Source organism: Stenella coeruleoalba (assembly GCF_951394435.1).
Source record: "Stenella coeruleoalba genome assembly, chromosome: 2".
NCBI classification, from domain to species: domain Eukaryota; kingdom Metazoa; phylum Chordata; class Mammalia; order Artiodactyla; family Delphinidae; genus Stenella; species Stenella coeruleoalba.
Window position 1 is genome coordinate 177884987 of NC_137147.1, and position 17486 is coordinate 177902472.

The 17486-nt window shown below is 42.3% G+C and overlaps 1 protein-coding gene across 1 annotated transcript in view; it reads right to left on the reverse strand.

Moving 5' to 3' along the window:
• Positions 1-1771, reverse strand: part of ST8SIA6 (ST8 alpha-N-acetyl-neuraminide alpha-2,8-sialyltransferase 6) — a 231900-nt gene extending 230129 nt beyond the window's left edge. The window contains exon 1 of the mRNA XM_079913333.1: positions 1479-1771. Coding sequence (XP_079769459.1) covers positions 1479-1654 — 176 coding nt within the window. The 5' untranslated portion in view covers positions 1655-1771. The remainder of the gene's footprint in view (positions 1-1478) is intronic.
• Positions 1772-17486: the final 15715 nt, after the last annotated feature.

The window sequence follows — 17486 nt, forward strand, 5'->3', positions numbered from 1 at the left end:
TATTAGTAAGTAAATAACTTTTGAAAACAAACATGTCAATACCAGGCCAGAAAAGTAGGTAAGACATCAAACTTCATGACAGGCGCCAAGTCCTACACAGATTCAGTTCACCCCAAATAGTTAAGCTAATTACTCTTGTAGGAATCCACATATAATCTTTCCACAGTACCTCTTAATAATACTAGTAGTCACTATGTCTTGGGTGTTGTGGATGAACTGGGATACAGTAGAAGCAATGGGATTTTTAAATTACAATTTTCCACATCAAATCACCAAAAGGTAGAAGTAATACATGAATTGAGTAAAGTTGCATTATATGAAAGCAATACACAAAAATCAGTTGCGTTTCTATACACTAAGAAGGAAGCAGAAGTATCAGAAAAATTCAGAAAACAGTCCCATTCACAACTGCATTGAAAAGAACAAAATACCCAGGTGTAAATTTAAACAATGATGTGAAACACCTGCACAATGCAAACTGTAAGACACTCATAAAGAAACTGAAAGAAGAAATATTCTGTGATCAGGCACTGGAAGAATACTGTTAAAACGTTCATGTAACCAAAGCAGTGTACACATTCAATTCAATTTCTAACACAATTAAAATGGCATTTTTCACAGAAACAGAACAAACAACCCTATCATTTGTGTGGAACCAAAACAGACCCCAAATAGCCAAAGCAATCCTAAGAAAAGAGAGCACAGCTGGAGTCAACCTGGCCCCAGACTTCAAACTACACTAGGAAGCTACAGGAACCCAAACAGTGTGGAATGGGCACAAAAACAGGCACCAGAAGAACAGAACAGAGAGCCCAGAAATAATCCAGATGGATATGGATGTGGTCAATTTATGACAAAGCCACCAAGGACATTCACAGTGGAAAGTCCCTTCAAAAAATGATGCCGGGGACTTCCCTGCTGGCGCAGTGGGTAAGACTCCGCGCTGCCAATGCAGGGGGCCGGGGTTTGATCCCTGGTCAGGAAACTAGATCCCACGTGCACACCACAACTAAGAGTTCACATGCCGCAACTAAGGAGCCCACCTGCCACAACTAAGACCGGGTGCAGCCGAATAAACAAATAAATATATTTTTTAAAAAATGATACCAAGTAGACTTCCCCGGTGGTGCAGTGGTTGAGAGTCCGCCTGCCGATGCAGGGGACACGGGTCCGTGCCCGGGTCTGGGAAGATTCCACATGCCGTGGAGCGGCTGGGCCCGTGAGCCATGGCCGCTGAGCCTGCGCGTCCGGAGCCTGTGCTCCGCAATGGGTGAGGCCACGGCAGTGAGAGGCCCGCGTACCGCAAAAACAAAAACAAAAAATGATACCAAGTAAACTAGATACCACATACCAAAGAGAGACACTGGAGACTGTCTACACCACACATAGAACTACCTGAAATCCACACTTTTCCACATCAAGCCCTTCCTCTGTGGGCCCTTCTGAAAACGGAACCCCCTCACCCGTCAGCCACATACCGGAAGCTTCTCCCCATTTTTTCTTCACCTTTCACTCTCATGGCGGCACCTCCCAGCAGGTCCTGAAGACACTGGGGTCCTGTCTGCGTGGACGGGGCCCAGTGCTTCCCAGAAGCTGAAGCCCCAGCGTGTCCGCAGGAGACCGACCTCCTGTCTGCGTCCACTCCGCCAGGCATGGTCAATCCCAGAAAGCCAAGCCAAAGCGCTGGCCCATCCCAGATCCAGGTCAACCACACGTGTGACGCTAACTGGCCCTGCAGGAGGCCACTCGCTACTAAGAGACGCTGAGAGAAGACGCCACGGGCCCTGTGGACTTGGCGCAGGCGTGGTCGCTCTCCCGCCTCCATCCTCGGGGCGGGGCTACAATGGGCGGCGTGGGGACGCTCCACCCTCCCGTCGGAGCCGCTGGCGGGAATGGACGCTCAGCCAGGAGTTCTGGCTCCGCGGGAACCCGGGCTCCATTCCCTGCGCTGGGGGCGGGGCCGCCAAAAACATTTTTTAAAAATAAAAACGAAGGCCCTTTGGTAAATAGGCACCAGCCCATAGGCACCTTACAGTGAAAGCAAGTCTGGGGTATGTCTGTTTGTTTGAGAAATAAGGAAGTTCTTCACCAGCTTGTTTCCTTTACCTCCAGGGCACCAGCATCCTTTGTTTGCTTTGGCTTCATGACCAAGTCTTTGCCAGTGGAACATCTGTGAATGCCACGGCCACGTCTGGCCCATAAAACTTGCTACACGCGAATCTGTGTGTCTCTCCTGCTGTGCTAGCTGGGTACAGACAGGCACGTTGGTCTTGGGAGTCATATGTAAAACCTGGCCCAGGCAAGGGCTAGAAGGAGGCTGGGTCCCCAAGTCACTGTTTGGAGAGAGCTGCACACCAATCCGTTTTTGACTTTATGGTAAGTTGCTGAGACATTTGGATACACTAGTTAAAAGAGCTAGTTTTCCTCTACTACCCCCTGACTTTTAGTTTGAGGATTGCAAATTAACTTTAGCAAGCAATTAGTAGGAAGTAAGCTAGACCTTTGTCAGGCGAAAATTCCAAGTTAGAACTCTGTAGCTCCCGTGCACATAACCCTGATTTTATTCTTTCTATTTCCATAAGGATGTTAATTAGACTTATTGTGATGATCATTTTGCAGTTATACTTAGGCCGAATCATTATGTTATACACCTGAAAATAATATAATGTTATAGGTCAATTATATTTCAGTGTTTTAAAAAACGGTTCTAATTTCTTATCTGCCATGCCCCTTCTTATTTAAACTTTATCTTTTCATCTAAGCAAAACTCATAGTTTTGGTGTCCAACTATCGTATCAATAAGCATTTGAAAATACCCTACCCGATATCATATGGAAGCAGAAGCATTATTGGTTGACTACTCCATAGCCAGTTACACCGGGTGGGTGTTTGGTAGACATTGGTAACCTGTCTAGCAGCCAAAAGAAGGTCGAGAGCAAGGAAAAGGAAGTCTGAGAGCTTATGGCCGTGAATTGCATTCATATGTCAAAACTCAGTCCCTGTGTCTCTCTTTTTTTTTTGTATTCCCATAAAACTTTATTTTACAAAAACAGGGCTCAATCTGGCTTAAAGGCAGTAGTTTGCCAACCTAGAGCATACTGAGAGAATGATGGTATGTGATGAAAGCGATGAGGTAGGTACAACATTCTTCTGAGGCTGATATTAATTTCTCCATTTTATGGATGTGGAAATTGTGGTTCAGAGACATGAAGTAACTTGCCCAACATCACCCAGCTCATAGTTGGTAGCTCCATAATATAAAAAAAGAAGAGAGGGACATGATCTTTGGTGTCAAACAGATTGCTTTTATATCATGGATCTACCAACTATCAGCTGGATGACCTTGGGCAAGTTACTTCATGTCCCTGTGTCTCTTATGGTTCAAAGAGTTTAAAAGTCAACGTGGTTCAGAAAATTTCAAGGGTTCAAAGGCTTTGGAGAGAAGGCTAAAAAGAGTGGTCTGATTTCTCAGCACTGCCACCAGATTGAATTGTTAGAGTATATTCTCCTCAGCAGGGGTGGTAACACTTAGAGACACACGCCACCACTGGCCGTCTCCTGCCCGTACAGACGTCACTCATGATCTTGGCACGATTCCGAGTGCCCGGCACAGAGCCCCGGCAGCCACTAACCATCAATTAGTTGGGAGAACATGAGAGATTGCCGCGCCTGCTCCAAAGGCTGGGAATTTTCTCTAAAAATCTTGCAGTTGTAGTTCAAGGCTGTTCGCCCTCAGACGGTGGAAGGGCCTTCTTGAGCTGACAAAATGATTTACGTGCCTTGAAACAGGAGTACAGACTCAGAAATAGGAACTCTCAAAGAGAAAAGGGAAATACTTTCGAAATCTTAAAAATCACAAATTGTACCATTAACTTTACCTGAAACAAATAAAACAGAAGTGTGTAACTTTCCGTCTGTAATGAACTTATCAATTCAATTAATCAAAACTGATGTGTGATCAGAACCAAAGTGTTATTCTTACACTTACTGTATAATACTTGAGAGCTTTTTTAGAGAAAGTACTATTAAACAACACCCGGAATTAAATACAAACTTTAATACAACAGCATGTATGCATTGTCTGACCCCCTCCTCCCTACAGGTCCCCTTTCTATCACGAGGTGCCCGATCAGAATGACCATCGTACATGTGTCTTGTGTCTCCTTCTATTTCATAATCTAGGCTCTGCCTACACCTCCATCCTCATGTTCATCACCTCTCAGAAGATACCTGTGTACCAGCCGCACAGAAGTACTTGGAGTTTCCCAAACTCCCCCAGCACTGCATGCTTGAGGCTGCAGTCGCCTCTGCCTAGCACACCCCGTTCTGTCTTTTCCATTTACATGAAATCCGCCTAATCCAGCCCCAGCCTGGCCTCCTCTGCAGACTGTTTCCTGGGTTAGCTGCCCCTCTTCTGTGCTACCCCTCACCCCACAAAGCACTTGACACACGCATTTTTAGTTGCAGGCTGACCTGTTTTTTCTTTTATTTCACAGCCTGTAAGGCCCTTGAGGGTAGGAACAACCTTCCATCTTTCCATGCCCAGAGCACGGTGTTGGTATATAGATAGTTGTTGAAGGAATTTTGTTATGTGATTGCTTGAGTGAATTCTGAAGATTAGAGCTGTTTTGAAAAATAATGCCCAGATCACTCATTAACCTAAGCCCACACCTCAGAGCTTTTTCGTTTGCTAGAACTCAGTGAAGCAGCATGGTTACCAAGATGTTGTAGATTTTGGATTTGTTAAGACTAGGCTTTTTTTTGCAATTACAATTTACCAGAAGTAGTTTACCAGAACTTTCTAATGAGGTGCTTCTCTTAACACATCAGATGCTATGTTAAAGGTACGTGTTAGCAATGGGAGTATCACCCCTATGTTCACTGCAGCTCTATTCACAATAACCAAGACGTGCAAACAACCTAAGTGTCCATCGACAGATGAATGGATAAAGATGTGGTACATATATACAATGAACTACTACTCAGCCATAAAAAAGAATGAAATAATGCCATTTGCAGCAACATGGATGGACCTAGAGATGATCATACTAAGTGAAGGAAGTCAGAAAGAGAAAGACAAATACCATATGATATTACTTATATGTGGAATCTAAAATATGACACAAATGAACATATCTACAGAACAGAAACAGACTCACAGACACAGAGCACAGATTTGTGGTCGCCAAGGGGACAGGGGAGGGGGAGGATGGATTGGGAGTGTGGGATGAGCAGATGCAAAATATTATATAGAGAATGGATAAACAACAAGGTCCTACTGTAGAGCACAGGGAACTATAACCAATATCCTGTGATAAACCATAATGGAAAAGACTATGAAAAAGAATAGATATAGATATGGATATAGATATCTGAATCACTTTGCTGTACACCAGAAATTAACACAACATTGTAAATCAACTATACTTCAATAAAATAAATTTTAAAAAACACAGAAAAAAACCCGACGGGAACATCTAGTATGCACTTGTGGAATTCAGCCTTCTGTTGACTCCATTAATTCAATAAATATTTCAATATCTGCTCTATGCCAAGTTGCTCTGGGTGTTGGAAATGCAGTAACGAAAGAAAAGAAAAAGACTAATCACGCCCACGTTGAGTTTACAGTCCCTATGAGGGAGAGACACAAACTATATAGATACATAGTTTGTCAAGAGTTATGGAAAAAAACTAAGTTGGAGTCTAATGCCTGGAGAATGCAGTGGAGGGAATACGGTTGCTACACCATATGGTAGTCAGGGACGGCTGCTCCGGCAAAGTGACAAACACCTAAAGGGAAGGGTAACAGCAAGTGCAGTGGCCCTGAGAAAGGAGACTGGATGGCATTTTACAGGCACGGCAAGGTGTCAGATTTGGCCAGAGCAAAGTAGCAAAAGAAAGTGAGGCAGAAGGTGGTAGTGAGGCAGCAGGTTATGGAGGGTTTGTAGGCTATGGTTAGAAGGTCTGCTTTTACTCTAAGCGAAGTGGGGAATTACTGGAAGAGTTTGAGAAGAGGGATGACGTGATCCTACTTTTGTTTTAAAGATAACTGACTGCTAATAACCTAGGTGGGAAAGAATCTGAAAAAGAATGGGTATATGTATATGTATAACTGAACCACTTTGCTGTACACCTGAAACTAACACAACATTGTAAATCAACTATACTCCAATATAAAATAAAAATTAAATTATAAAAAGATAAGTGACTGCTGTGTTAAGAGCAGATGACAGGGAGCCAGGGAGGAACTGGGGAACATAGCTAGGAGACTACAGTAATGACATAGGCAAGAGAAAATGGCAGCCAACCCCCAAATGGTATCAGCACTGGAGATGGGAAATGTTCGCATTCTGGATATACTTTGAAGGTTAAGGCAACAAGCTGTGAGTTACGAGTGAAAATATTATGCTGATGATGACTGCAAGGTGAGGAAAACAGACCTGCCATTTACCGATATGTGGGATTCCATTAATGTGTATCTTTGGGGGAAATATAAACAATGCTTACTGTGTTTTATTTTTCTGTTAGATGATAAGATCATATTTATAACTTACATGCTGAAAACTCAGAGGACCGTTTGAGGGTGTACTTTTTCCTCTTCCATCTCTCCCCAGGCACCAAACCCTGGAGCGTCATTCTTGACAAGGTCTCCAATGTCTCATCCACCTTCGCTTTTTCTCTCATGTTCCCTCAGTCAAGTCTCTCAGTGTTTCTTGCTTGGAATAATGCAGCAGCCTCCTAATTGGTCTCCAGCCTTCGATCTTTGATGCCTCCAGCTCCTCCCACGATGAGGAAGTACAGGTGGAATCGTCAACACCACGTTCAAAAATCTCTGATGGCCTTTGCCTGCTGAATAAAGACCATGACTCTCCACGGGGCAAGAACCCACACAACGGCCCTTGTAGCCGTGCGTCTTATTACGTAGCCCACCGTGTGCCTGTTGGTTCTGTTGTACATGCTCTGGCCTCTTAGTTTTATAGGTTTGCACTACCCCCTCCCTCTTTCCAAACCTGCCCCAGCCCCAAACTCACTTCTAACTCTGCATATTGGAATGTTTCCAATCCTTAATGCCCATCATTCCAATGAAGTCCTTTAAGCTTCACCCAGTAAGAATTCATCTTCTCCCTGGTACATAGAAATGTGGGTAAAGATTTGCTCTTAGACTCTGAGATGCTGACCAGCGAGCCTCCTGCCAGACTGGCCAACAGCTGGAGAATGAGACCATGGACTCTTTCCTTACCATATCTCCAATACAGGCAAAGAAATAGATTCCATGACCCCTTTTTCATGGACCAAAATAGCTATAACAGATGATCACAGCCCATATTCCCATGGCGATGACTTTTAGGCTGGGAATGTACCCTAAGGGGACATACTGTCTTAGAACAAACTGAGCTACCCAGGGAAGAAAAGGATCTGACCTAAGGTTGTCCTTTGTCATCCAAAAGAGAAGATCCCCACCTGTAGTCTCTCTTCTTCTAGAACAGGGTCAGCAAACCTGACCCTGAGAGGCAAATTCCACCTACCACCCCTTTCTGTAAATCAATTTTTTTTAATACAAAAGAAGTTTCCTCCCCAACATACTCGTACTTCCTTGGGCCTCTACCTAGTACTCTGTATTGGTTAGTTATGAGTATGTGTGTCTATACCTCCTTTTGGGCAGTGGCCTACTGTATGAGAATGCAGAATTTGTTTTATTAACCACATTTCCACAGTGCCCAGCAGAGCACTGCTCAGAATAGATCCTTAATAAACATCCATGGTGGGCTGAAACAGCAAATTGCCACTCCAGCGACAACAGTCTTAATATTGAGAAAAGACTTGCAGAACTTGTGGTTGGTCCCCGCCCACACATAACCAGTACACACACACGTTATTTTTCAAATTCATTTTCTTTTATTGGATATTATTATTATCATAGTCTGTTTAGAACAACACCACCAAAATAATGTAAGTTTCTTAAAAGTCATATTGATACTCTCCATAAATATAAGTCTCTCTGGAGTAATATTTAGAAACCACTGTAAAATAAATTAGATTTGTTTTCCTTTGAGGCCCACCATGTTTTCATCTGTGTGCAAATAAAAAAAATATTGATTTTTTTCTCTTTCTTTTACTAAGAAGAATTCTTTAAAATACACTAGGCAAACTGCTTACGTGCTGCAGAAAGCCAGATGTCTTAGGGCACTGAAATAGAAAAATTAGTACTGTGTCTCATAACTTAAGGCTATCTGAAGGGAAAACTGATGAACGTTGTGATTCGGAAACTTGGGGCTAGCTAATTATACTCTGCTTAACATCAGGGATGCCTCCAGCTCCCACTTAATATTATTGGTATAAATGTCTCTTCCTACTAGATTGCTGCCTCAGAACCACACTTCACTGCCATGTATTAAAATTACTGGTATAAATATATTTTTCTTTACTAGATTATAAATTCCTTGAAGGTTGTATTCCCGAAAGTTATTGAAGTTTATAGATGGGCTTTTCCTCACTAGACTTTAAGTTCCTGGAGGACAGGAACTGTCCTTCACGTATCTTCCACCAGCTCTTACCGTAGATCTTTGCACAGAGCATTCACTCAACAAATGTGAAATTCATCTTGCCCCTTGGCTACTACTCTGTCTGACTTCCTTTCTTTGCTAAAGGACACTGCACCCTCTTCCCAATTTAGAACCTTGTGTGAACTGTAATGGAGGTTCAGCACCTGTAGCAGAGATCCAAAGTAACAGTATTTGAAAGAGTCTAGGTGTAAGCTTCCCAAGACTTACTCCTCGGGGTAGCCCTACCTGGAGCAGGTGACGGTGGGATACTGTGTATGGTTGTGCAGGATACTCATTTTTCCTGATGTCTGTTGCACCACTCTATGGGGTCATATTCACACTGTGGTCTCTGCGACGTGTACCCACTAATGTCACGTCCAACTGCACAGTTGTATCCAGCGGCCCTGTGGCTGCTCCATGATGGGAGAGATCCATGTTCCTTTTTCCTATTGCTCTGCTATTCCTAGGGAGTTCCAAGATGCATCGTGCTCCAAAACGGACGGCTGCCACTGCGTCCACACTCCAGTAAGAGCATGCTTCCTGGAAGCCGCATGTGCCACTTCTCATCACATGCTAGTGTGACTAGAACTTAGTCATACAGGCTCACCTAGCTGTAAGAGACCCTGGGCAATACCCTTATTCTCAGTGGCAAGTTGTAAGTCAAGGGTTCAATTACCATAAAAGAGAACAGATTTGGGAGATGGCTACAAGCCTCCATCACAAGCCAGTATGTCCCCTTTTGTTTTGTCACCTACATTTTTAGTTCTGCAATCTTTTTCCCAGCTCTCGTTCTCCTCTGTTCCTGATAACCAGGAATACTTCATTGGCTGCTTTAGTTTCTGCAGTATCATCGGTGAAAAACGACAGCTTTGTCTCCTTCTTCCTCATACTTTTACTCCCCTTATTCTACTAGGCAGGACCTCCAGAACAAAGCTGAATTGAAGATGTAATAGCGACGTACGTGTCCTGTTACAAGAAGGAAAACATTCACTAGATCACCCTTCAGTATGTCTGCTGTAGGCTCTTTGTAGGTACTAGGTATTGGATTAAGAAAATCCCTCTTTTTCTCAATTTAAAGTACAGGGTAGCTCTAACCAAGAGTTTTTGAGAGATGAAGTATCTTTGGGACCTCCAGCATCCCCTTTCTAATTCCTCTGAGATTTCTTCAGATGCTTAGAGACTCAATGTTCTTCTGTTCTAGCCTTCCTACCAAACAAACTCTGGCTTTCAGTCATAAGGGTATACATTTAAGATGTCTTATCTCTATCCACCTAACAATGTTTTTGTCGTTGTTCCCTTTATTCATTCATGTACTCTCTATTTTATTTTACAAAAGATTTTAGAAGATTTATAAGGACCATACATTAAACTGGAAAAGTAGAAATAGATAGCAATTCACCTCATGGAACATCTAGCTGGTATAGAAAATCATCACTAAGGTGTAGTTAACGCAAATGTATGCAAGTCGTACACTACAGTATTATTAAATTGGACCTGTAAATTTTTCGGATGTTCTTTATAATCAGTTTTGCATTGACTATAAGAAACAATCGTATCCGTTCTTCACAGAAAGTAAAGATTTCCTAGCACTAGGATTTGGAAAAAATTCTTTAATGCTCTTCACATAGGTAATGTAGAGGATATTATCCGTACTCTGAGAGAAATGCACAAGCAGATTGCCTGTGATGGTTTATTGTTTCCGTCAAGGTAAGCAGAGGGCATTATTCCAAAGCAAAACTCACTAAACACAATTTTTCAAGCTACCCAAACGTTTTGGACTAAGTTGCCCGTTACATTCCTCCTTGTTCCACAGGGGGTAGGGCATGCAGATTTTTTGTTAGTCATAATCTTAAAATTTTCTGCAAGTAAGTTTGTAATTCTCTCAGCTAGGACTTTTTCTAATATGAGTTGTGCAGGGGATGTTTCAGTTGTAATTAATTTCTGGCAAAGGCTTCCTGCGACTGCTTAAAGATGGACATAAATGATTTGTCACTCTCCCCATTAGGAGGTGGCTTCATGTCCCCTCCCCCTGACTCTGGGCTGGCCCTAGGTCTGCCTGAACAACAGAATGGGCTGCAAGTGATGCTGGACCAGTTCTCAGTCTCACCTTTATGAAAACAGCGTCCCCTCCTTGCTCTGGGTACGCAGTCTCTCTGCACCCAGCTACCCTGGAGAAGCCAAGGCCAGACAGAACGTCCGTATCCAGGAAAGCCAGTTAAGAGCCCCGGCTCAGCTCCCAGGTGACAGCCACGCGTGCAAGTCATCATGGATGCCCTGACCCAGTTGAGTCCCCAGGTGACTCCAGCCTCGGCTGATATCACATGAAGAAACCGCCCAGCTGAGCCCAGTCAACTCAGGCCGGTGGGAGAGTAAAATGACTTGTTTTAAGCCACTACGTTTTGGGTGGTTTCTTTTTTTCTTTCTTTTTTGGCCATGCTGCAAAGCTTGCTGGATCTCAGTTCCCTGATCAGGGATTGAACCCGGGCCCTCGGCAGTGAAAGTGCTGAGTCCTAACCACTGGACTGCCAGGGAAGTCCTGGGGTGGTTTCTTCACTCAGTAATATACAATAAAAATGCTTCTCATCCACATTTCAATTCACAGCACGCAGTCTTGCTTCAGCCACTCACATACCCACGAACCTGTTCTGGTAAAGTTCATAATTTAACAAATCATTGGGAAACACGATAGATACTTCCCATTCTCGCCTTACTGAAATTCCTGCTGCATTTCACTACTGACCACTCCCTGTTAAAAAAAAAAAAAAAAACATGGGTAATACTTTCACGTGGCTCACAAACTAGAAAGTTTAAAATTGTCACCAGCAAGAAGTCTCCTCTCAGGTTTTTTCCACACCTGGCCAGTTCCACCCCCATCTCTGTCGCCAATGGGTAAAAACCATCTGTATTTTATTAGATATCTTTCTAGAGTTTCTGTATATACATACAAATATATGATGTTTCTCCTCTTTCCACTTTTTAAACAAAACATGCACCTTACACACACTAGTCCACCCCCTTGCTTTTTCCCACATTAGCAAAATATCTTGGGGATTTTTACATGGAGGGAACTCGATTTTTAAATCATATTCTTTAAGAAAAAAGAAAATCTTCTACCATATGGCTATTTCTAGATTAAAATTCTGTTTGTCCCACTAAAGGATTTCTAGACCGCCTACACAAAGGTAAGAGATTTTAGAACCTAGGTGGCTCCTTCCTCCCTAGATGCATAAATGCCCCCCCAAAACACCATTTCTAACAGAGGCCTGCCCTTACAAGGGGAAAAAATAAGCAAAATTAGATCATAACGGATTTTTCCTATTTCATCTCGTAGGGTACGGCGTTTTTGATTGTCATGTAGGTACCTGACCTTAAGCTTCTGATAGCTGAAGCATCTACTTCAAAGTCATCTATCTCGAATACACACAGTGTCAGAAACACGACTGGACGAAGTCAGGCCCCCCTGCATCCGTGAAGTTCCCCTTTTCGAAAGCCCTGGGTGACCTAGATAACTGAGCACTTGAGTGACCTCGCTTTTCCCTCCTGTAAAGGCAGAACCCAAGTTTGCTCCCTTTCTCTCCCCACGACCTTGCCGTGTGGCCCTGGGATGTGTCCTTGTGACCCTCCAGGACCTGAGTCATGAATCTTGTTTTGCCAAAGTTCCCTGATGGCTGTTGAGGTGCCTTTGGTAACCATAACGAGAACCACGAGGGCTGGGCTGGCCACGCCATCACAAGATGGGCTGCAGCCAGTGGAGTGTCTGTGGGGCTCCCACAGGTGGCACGGGCCAAGGTGAGTGCCCCGGGCATTTCTGGGCCACAGCATTGCCACTGATGGGCTGAGACACGAAACACACCTCCACCAAACACATATTCCAATCTCAGAGTGAAAACAGACCCATGCTTGTACTGGAAGAGACACGGAGACAAAAATAGAGGAAAGAATGGGAACCGCAACACACAAATCACCTCCGCGTGTGACGAGGCCAAGAGTCTCTTCCTCTGTCTCACGACAGTATCGTAGATTCAGACCACGCGGAAATGAAACGTTCCCCTGACACTGACGCAGGCCGCACCCCGCTTCGGTGAGAAGAAGGAAGATCTTGTTCAGTGAATGCTGTTACAAGTTGAGGTTCATGCGGGTCAAAGCACAATGATTAGATTCTTACCCTACCCTACAGCAGAACACTCAAAATTTCAAATGGAAAGGAAGTTACACAGGCCGAAGAAGAAGAAGAAATTGTACTTAAGGTTTTGAGATGTCTAGGTCTTTTTAAGCAAAACATAAAACCAGGGAAAATATTGGCAGATTTTGTACATAAAAACTGAAATCTCCTATAAGACAGAAGACATCATAAACAAGTTAACTATGAGCACACCATAGACAGAAACACACGTGACAAAGAACGTGTGTAAGTAACATACATGCTGTCCCATACCAATAAAAAAGACTAACAATTCGAGAGAAGAGTGGGCAAACAATAGGGAAGGGCAGTTCACAGAAAAAATACAAATAACCAATAAAGATCTGAAGATACGTTCAACTGAAATAAGCAAGTAAATATAAAAGGGGGAAAAATGAAAAGATTTACACTGTTTAGTGTAAGAATATGAAGAAATATGTGCTCCCATACCTTGCTGTTGGGATTAAACTGACATAGGTTTTTTGGAGCACGATTCAGTAGTATCCATCAGAATTTAAAACGGGTGTCCTCTTTAACCTAACAATTTTACACCTAGGAATCTCTCTCACATGTGTACATCCGTAAAAAGGTCTAAAAGTACTTGGGGCTGTTCCCTAACCTCTCTGAGCCTGACCCTTCGATGGTAAAATATTTATTATAATATGTGTACCTCATTTGCTTGTTAAGTGAGATAAATTAACACATGGCCTGGTACACAATAAATGTCAGTAAATGTTATATATTGATACTACGATTGTCAGCATTACCGTCTCATGTTATTTTCGTGTCCCTATCAATGATTATAGATTATGGACAAAAATGTCCATCAATGGAGAAATACATATTAAGAAGTAGCATGCATACATACATATGTACACACGTGAAACCTCCAAGACATGCAAGCAAAATAATACATGTTTAGATTATTTCCATTTATGTAACAATTTGTGTGTGTGTGTGTGTGTGTAAAGGGGAAGAGAAAGAATAAATGTGTGTTTTTTAAGGGTCTAAAAAGATACCAAATTGTTATTAATGCCTGAAGTATTGGAACAAAGGGAAAAAGTGAAGAGAAACTTACACTTTTTTACTCTAGGTCATTCTGTATTGTTTGAATTTTGACCTTTCTGAACAGCCAGTAGAAGCTGCAATGTTCCCTCCAAAGCCCGTGAACTTGAGTCATCTGAAACCATAACAGTTGGACCATATGCCTTCGGTCAACTCTGACCAATGTGGTCACCTAGCTCTTCAGATTAGACACGAGAGAAGATGATTTACCATCTAGATTTTGCACACCATTTAGGATGTCAGAGATTTATATCTAATTTTTTAAAATGGGGACTTATGATGAGCTTAAGGTTTTTGGAGAATCATCTTATTGCTAACAATGGCAGATTAACGAGGCGTTTCGGAGCAAAATTATTTCATCCCATTCTGATCAAGGAACTCTTCATTTGAGAAACCTGTAACACTTTTATATTCTTCTATTAATACAAGTTATTAATAATACGCTGACATAATAGAATTCTCTAAAAAGATCTTCTGTTGTAAAGATAGTTCTTTCAGCCCAGGGACTCCTGTCAGTGAATCAAAGCCCGCGCCCCACTCCTGTGAGCACTGCCAGGGGGCCAGGCTGGCTGGAAAATATCTCACTACAGCTTCTGCCTTATTTGAAATATTCACTTTCAAAAGGCTTGTCAATCGGGATACCACTTATATCCTAAAAGAGACCAACGCCTAGGTAGCTCCTCTCCACTGTTCCCCTACTAAATGAAATTATAGCTTTCTCCTTCTAATTCAAGATAAGAAAAATAGCTAAATCGAAGCCATCGTTCAAATCGATAAAAACAGAAAAAGTATAGGAAAAGAAAATTCCACCAAAACAATTCTCTGGAAGTGATATTAAATTCTACCCCAGAAGTAAATGGGTTTGATATGACTTCAGAAATTTCACCTGGCACAATATAGTTGTTACAAAACCATTAAAAGCAAATTGTCATTAACTGATTACGTCTATTTGCCAAGCTCTGTGCTACACGGTTATGGATGTTATCTCATTTGCAACTCAGACAATTCCTTACCCCATTTTATGGATGAGGACTCAGAATCTTCAGAAAATTAAGTACTTCCCCCCAAATCTAGCACAGGTCTCGCTCCCAGGTCCCAGTTCTTAGCTGTTACAAGTGTCACCATTCTTTCACTGAAAGTGGCTGATGAATTTAAAAATACCTGCCATCAGAATCTAGTAAAAATAACCTACAAAAGTATTGTTTATAATTTTATTTTGTTAATATTTGTCAAGAAATAAATCTATGTACATTTTACCCCTAAAGAAATATTTATAGCTTTAAATTAATCCATTTCATTCACTACAAGGCTAGAATTAGTACTAAAACAACTCAGCCTTAATTTCATAAAAGTTTAAAATGAATGTGGCAATGACTTCTTTTCTTCTTTTAATGTTTACTGAATGAAACACGTATTTTAAAATAAGCAGACTCCGCTACTATATATAAAATAGATAACCAACAAGGACCTACAGCACAAGGAACTATACTCAATACTTTGTAATAATCTATAAGGGAAAAGAATCTGACAAAGATATATATATCTGAATCACTGTGCTATACACCTGAAACTAACACAACATTGTAAATCAACTATACTTCAATAAAAAATTAATTAAAAATTTTTTTAATTAAAAAAATAAGCAAACTCGAGTGTTCACAAGGTATATATGCATCTAAAATATTTTTAAACACTTCTTCAGGGCTTCCCTGGTGGCGCAGTGGTTGGAAGTCTGCCTGCCGATGCAGGGGATACGGGTTCGTGCCCCGGTCCGGGAAGATCCCACATGCCGCGGAGTGGCTAGGCCCGTGAGCCATGGCTGCTGAGCCTGCGCGTCCGGAGCCTGTGCTCCGCAACGGGAGAGGCCACAACAGTGAGAGGCCCGCGTACCGCAAAAAAACCAAAAACACCCCCAAAAAAACCCACTTCTTCAAAAACTATCTGAATGCATTTACATAAAGCAGATAATTCCATAAGCATAATAATAATTAGGAACTTTTCAGAGCCAAAAATGCTTCGTAACTATGAACATGTACAGCCTGTGAGATAACCAACATTCTTAAAACCTGTTTTTATTTTTTTATTTTATTATTTTATTTTATTTTATTTTTTTTGCGGTACGCGGGCCTCTCACTGTTGTGGCCTCTCCCTTTGCGGAGCACAGGCTGCAGACACGCAGGCTCAGCGGCCATGGCTCACAGGCCCAGCGGCCATGGCTCACAGGCCCAGCTGCTCCGCAGCACGTGGGATCTTCCCGGACCGGGGCACGAACCCGTGTCGCCTGCATTGGCAGGCGGACTCTCAACCACTGCGCCACCAGGGAAGCCCAAAACCTGTTTTTAAAGGCCTTTTTCACTAGCTATGCTCATACCTAACTTTTGCTATCACACTGTTAGTTCATACTACCTAGTACAGATAGTATCAACTCTTCTGCAAAAAAAAAAAAAAAATCCTCAAATTTTGAACTTTCTGAAATTTTAATTTCCATTTTTAAAATGTGATACATTTTTTAAAAATTTATTTATTTGTTTTTAGTTTTGGCTGTATTGGGTCTTCGTTGCTGTGCGAGGGCTTTCTCTAGTTCCGGAGAGCAGGGGCCACTCCTTGTTGCGGTGCATGGGCTTCTCATTGCGGTAGCTTCTCTTGTTGCGGAGCACGGGCTCTAGGCACACGGGCTCAGTAGCTGTGGTACTTGGGCTCAGTAGTTGCGGCTCACGGGCTCTAGAGCACAGGCTCAGTAGTTGTGGCGCAAGGGCCCAGTTGCTCTGCAGCATGTGGGATCTCCCCGGGCCAGGGCTCGAACCCATGTCCCCTGCACTGGCAGAAGGATTCTTAACCACTGCACCACTAGGGAAGCCCCTAAAATGTGATACATTTTTAATGCTACAAAATCAGTTTCTATATAAATTATCCCATATATGTTGATTTTGGAACTGAAACAAAAAAGTAATACCTAATCTTAGAGCAAATGCTTATGCATATAAGTCACAAAGTTGTAGCTTTGAAAAAAAAATTTGATGCTCAAATATCAACATTCTCCCAGCTGAAAACTAAGTCATTTTTTTCTTCTTGAGCACATTTAATGTAAATTAATCTTTCCATTTCCTCAGTTCTTAAGATTAATTTCTGTTGTAAAGGTTTTAATAAAGTTCAGTTAGAGTATACTCAATAAAACTAGCTTCTGAACATACACATCTAACCACAAATCTATTTTAGTCAACTGATGATTAAGTCATAAATCACTCAGGCAAATTATAATTACTTTCTGTTGTGCATATTTCTCAAAAACAGGAACATATACGTTTTTCACAATCTTGAATATATTCCTAAGAGGCGTGCGTGTGTGTGTGTGTGTGTGTGTGTGTGTTTAGGTTATTGACCAAAAAAGAAAAGACTAGAAGTTCTGTTCAATAAACAATACTATTGAACTAAAATCATTTAGCATAGTTTTTTTTTTTTTTTTTTTTTTTGCAGTACACGGGCCTCTCACTTCTGTGGCCTCTCCTGTTGCGGAGCACAGGCTCCGGACACGCAGGCTCAGTGGCCATGGCTCACGGGCCCAGCCACTCCGTGGCATGTGGGATCTTCCCGGACCGGGGCACGAACCCGTGTCCCCTGCATCGGCAGGCGGACTCTGAACCACTGCGCCACCAGGGAAGCCCTAGCATAGTTTTTAACTACTGAAACTATGATGTCCA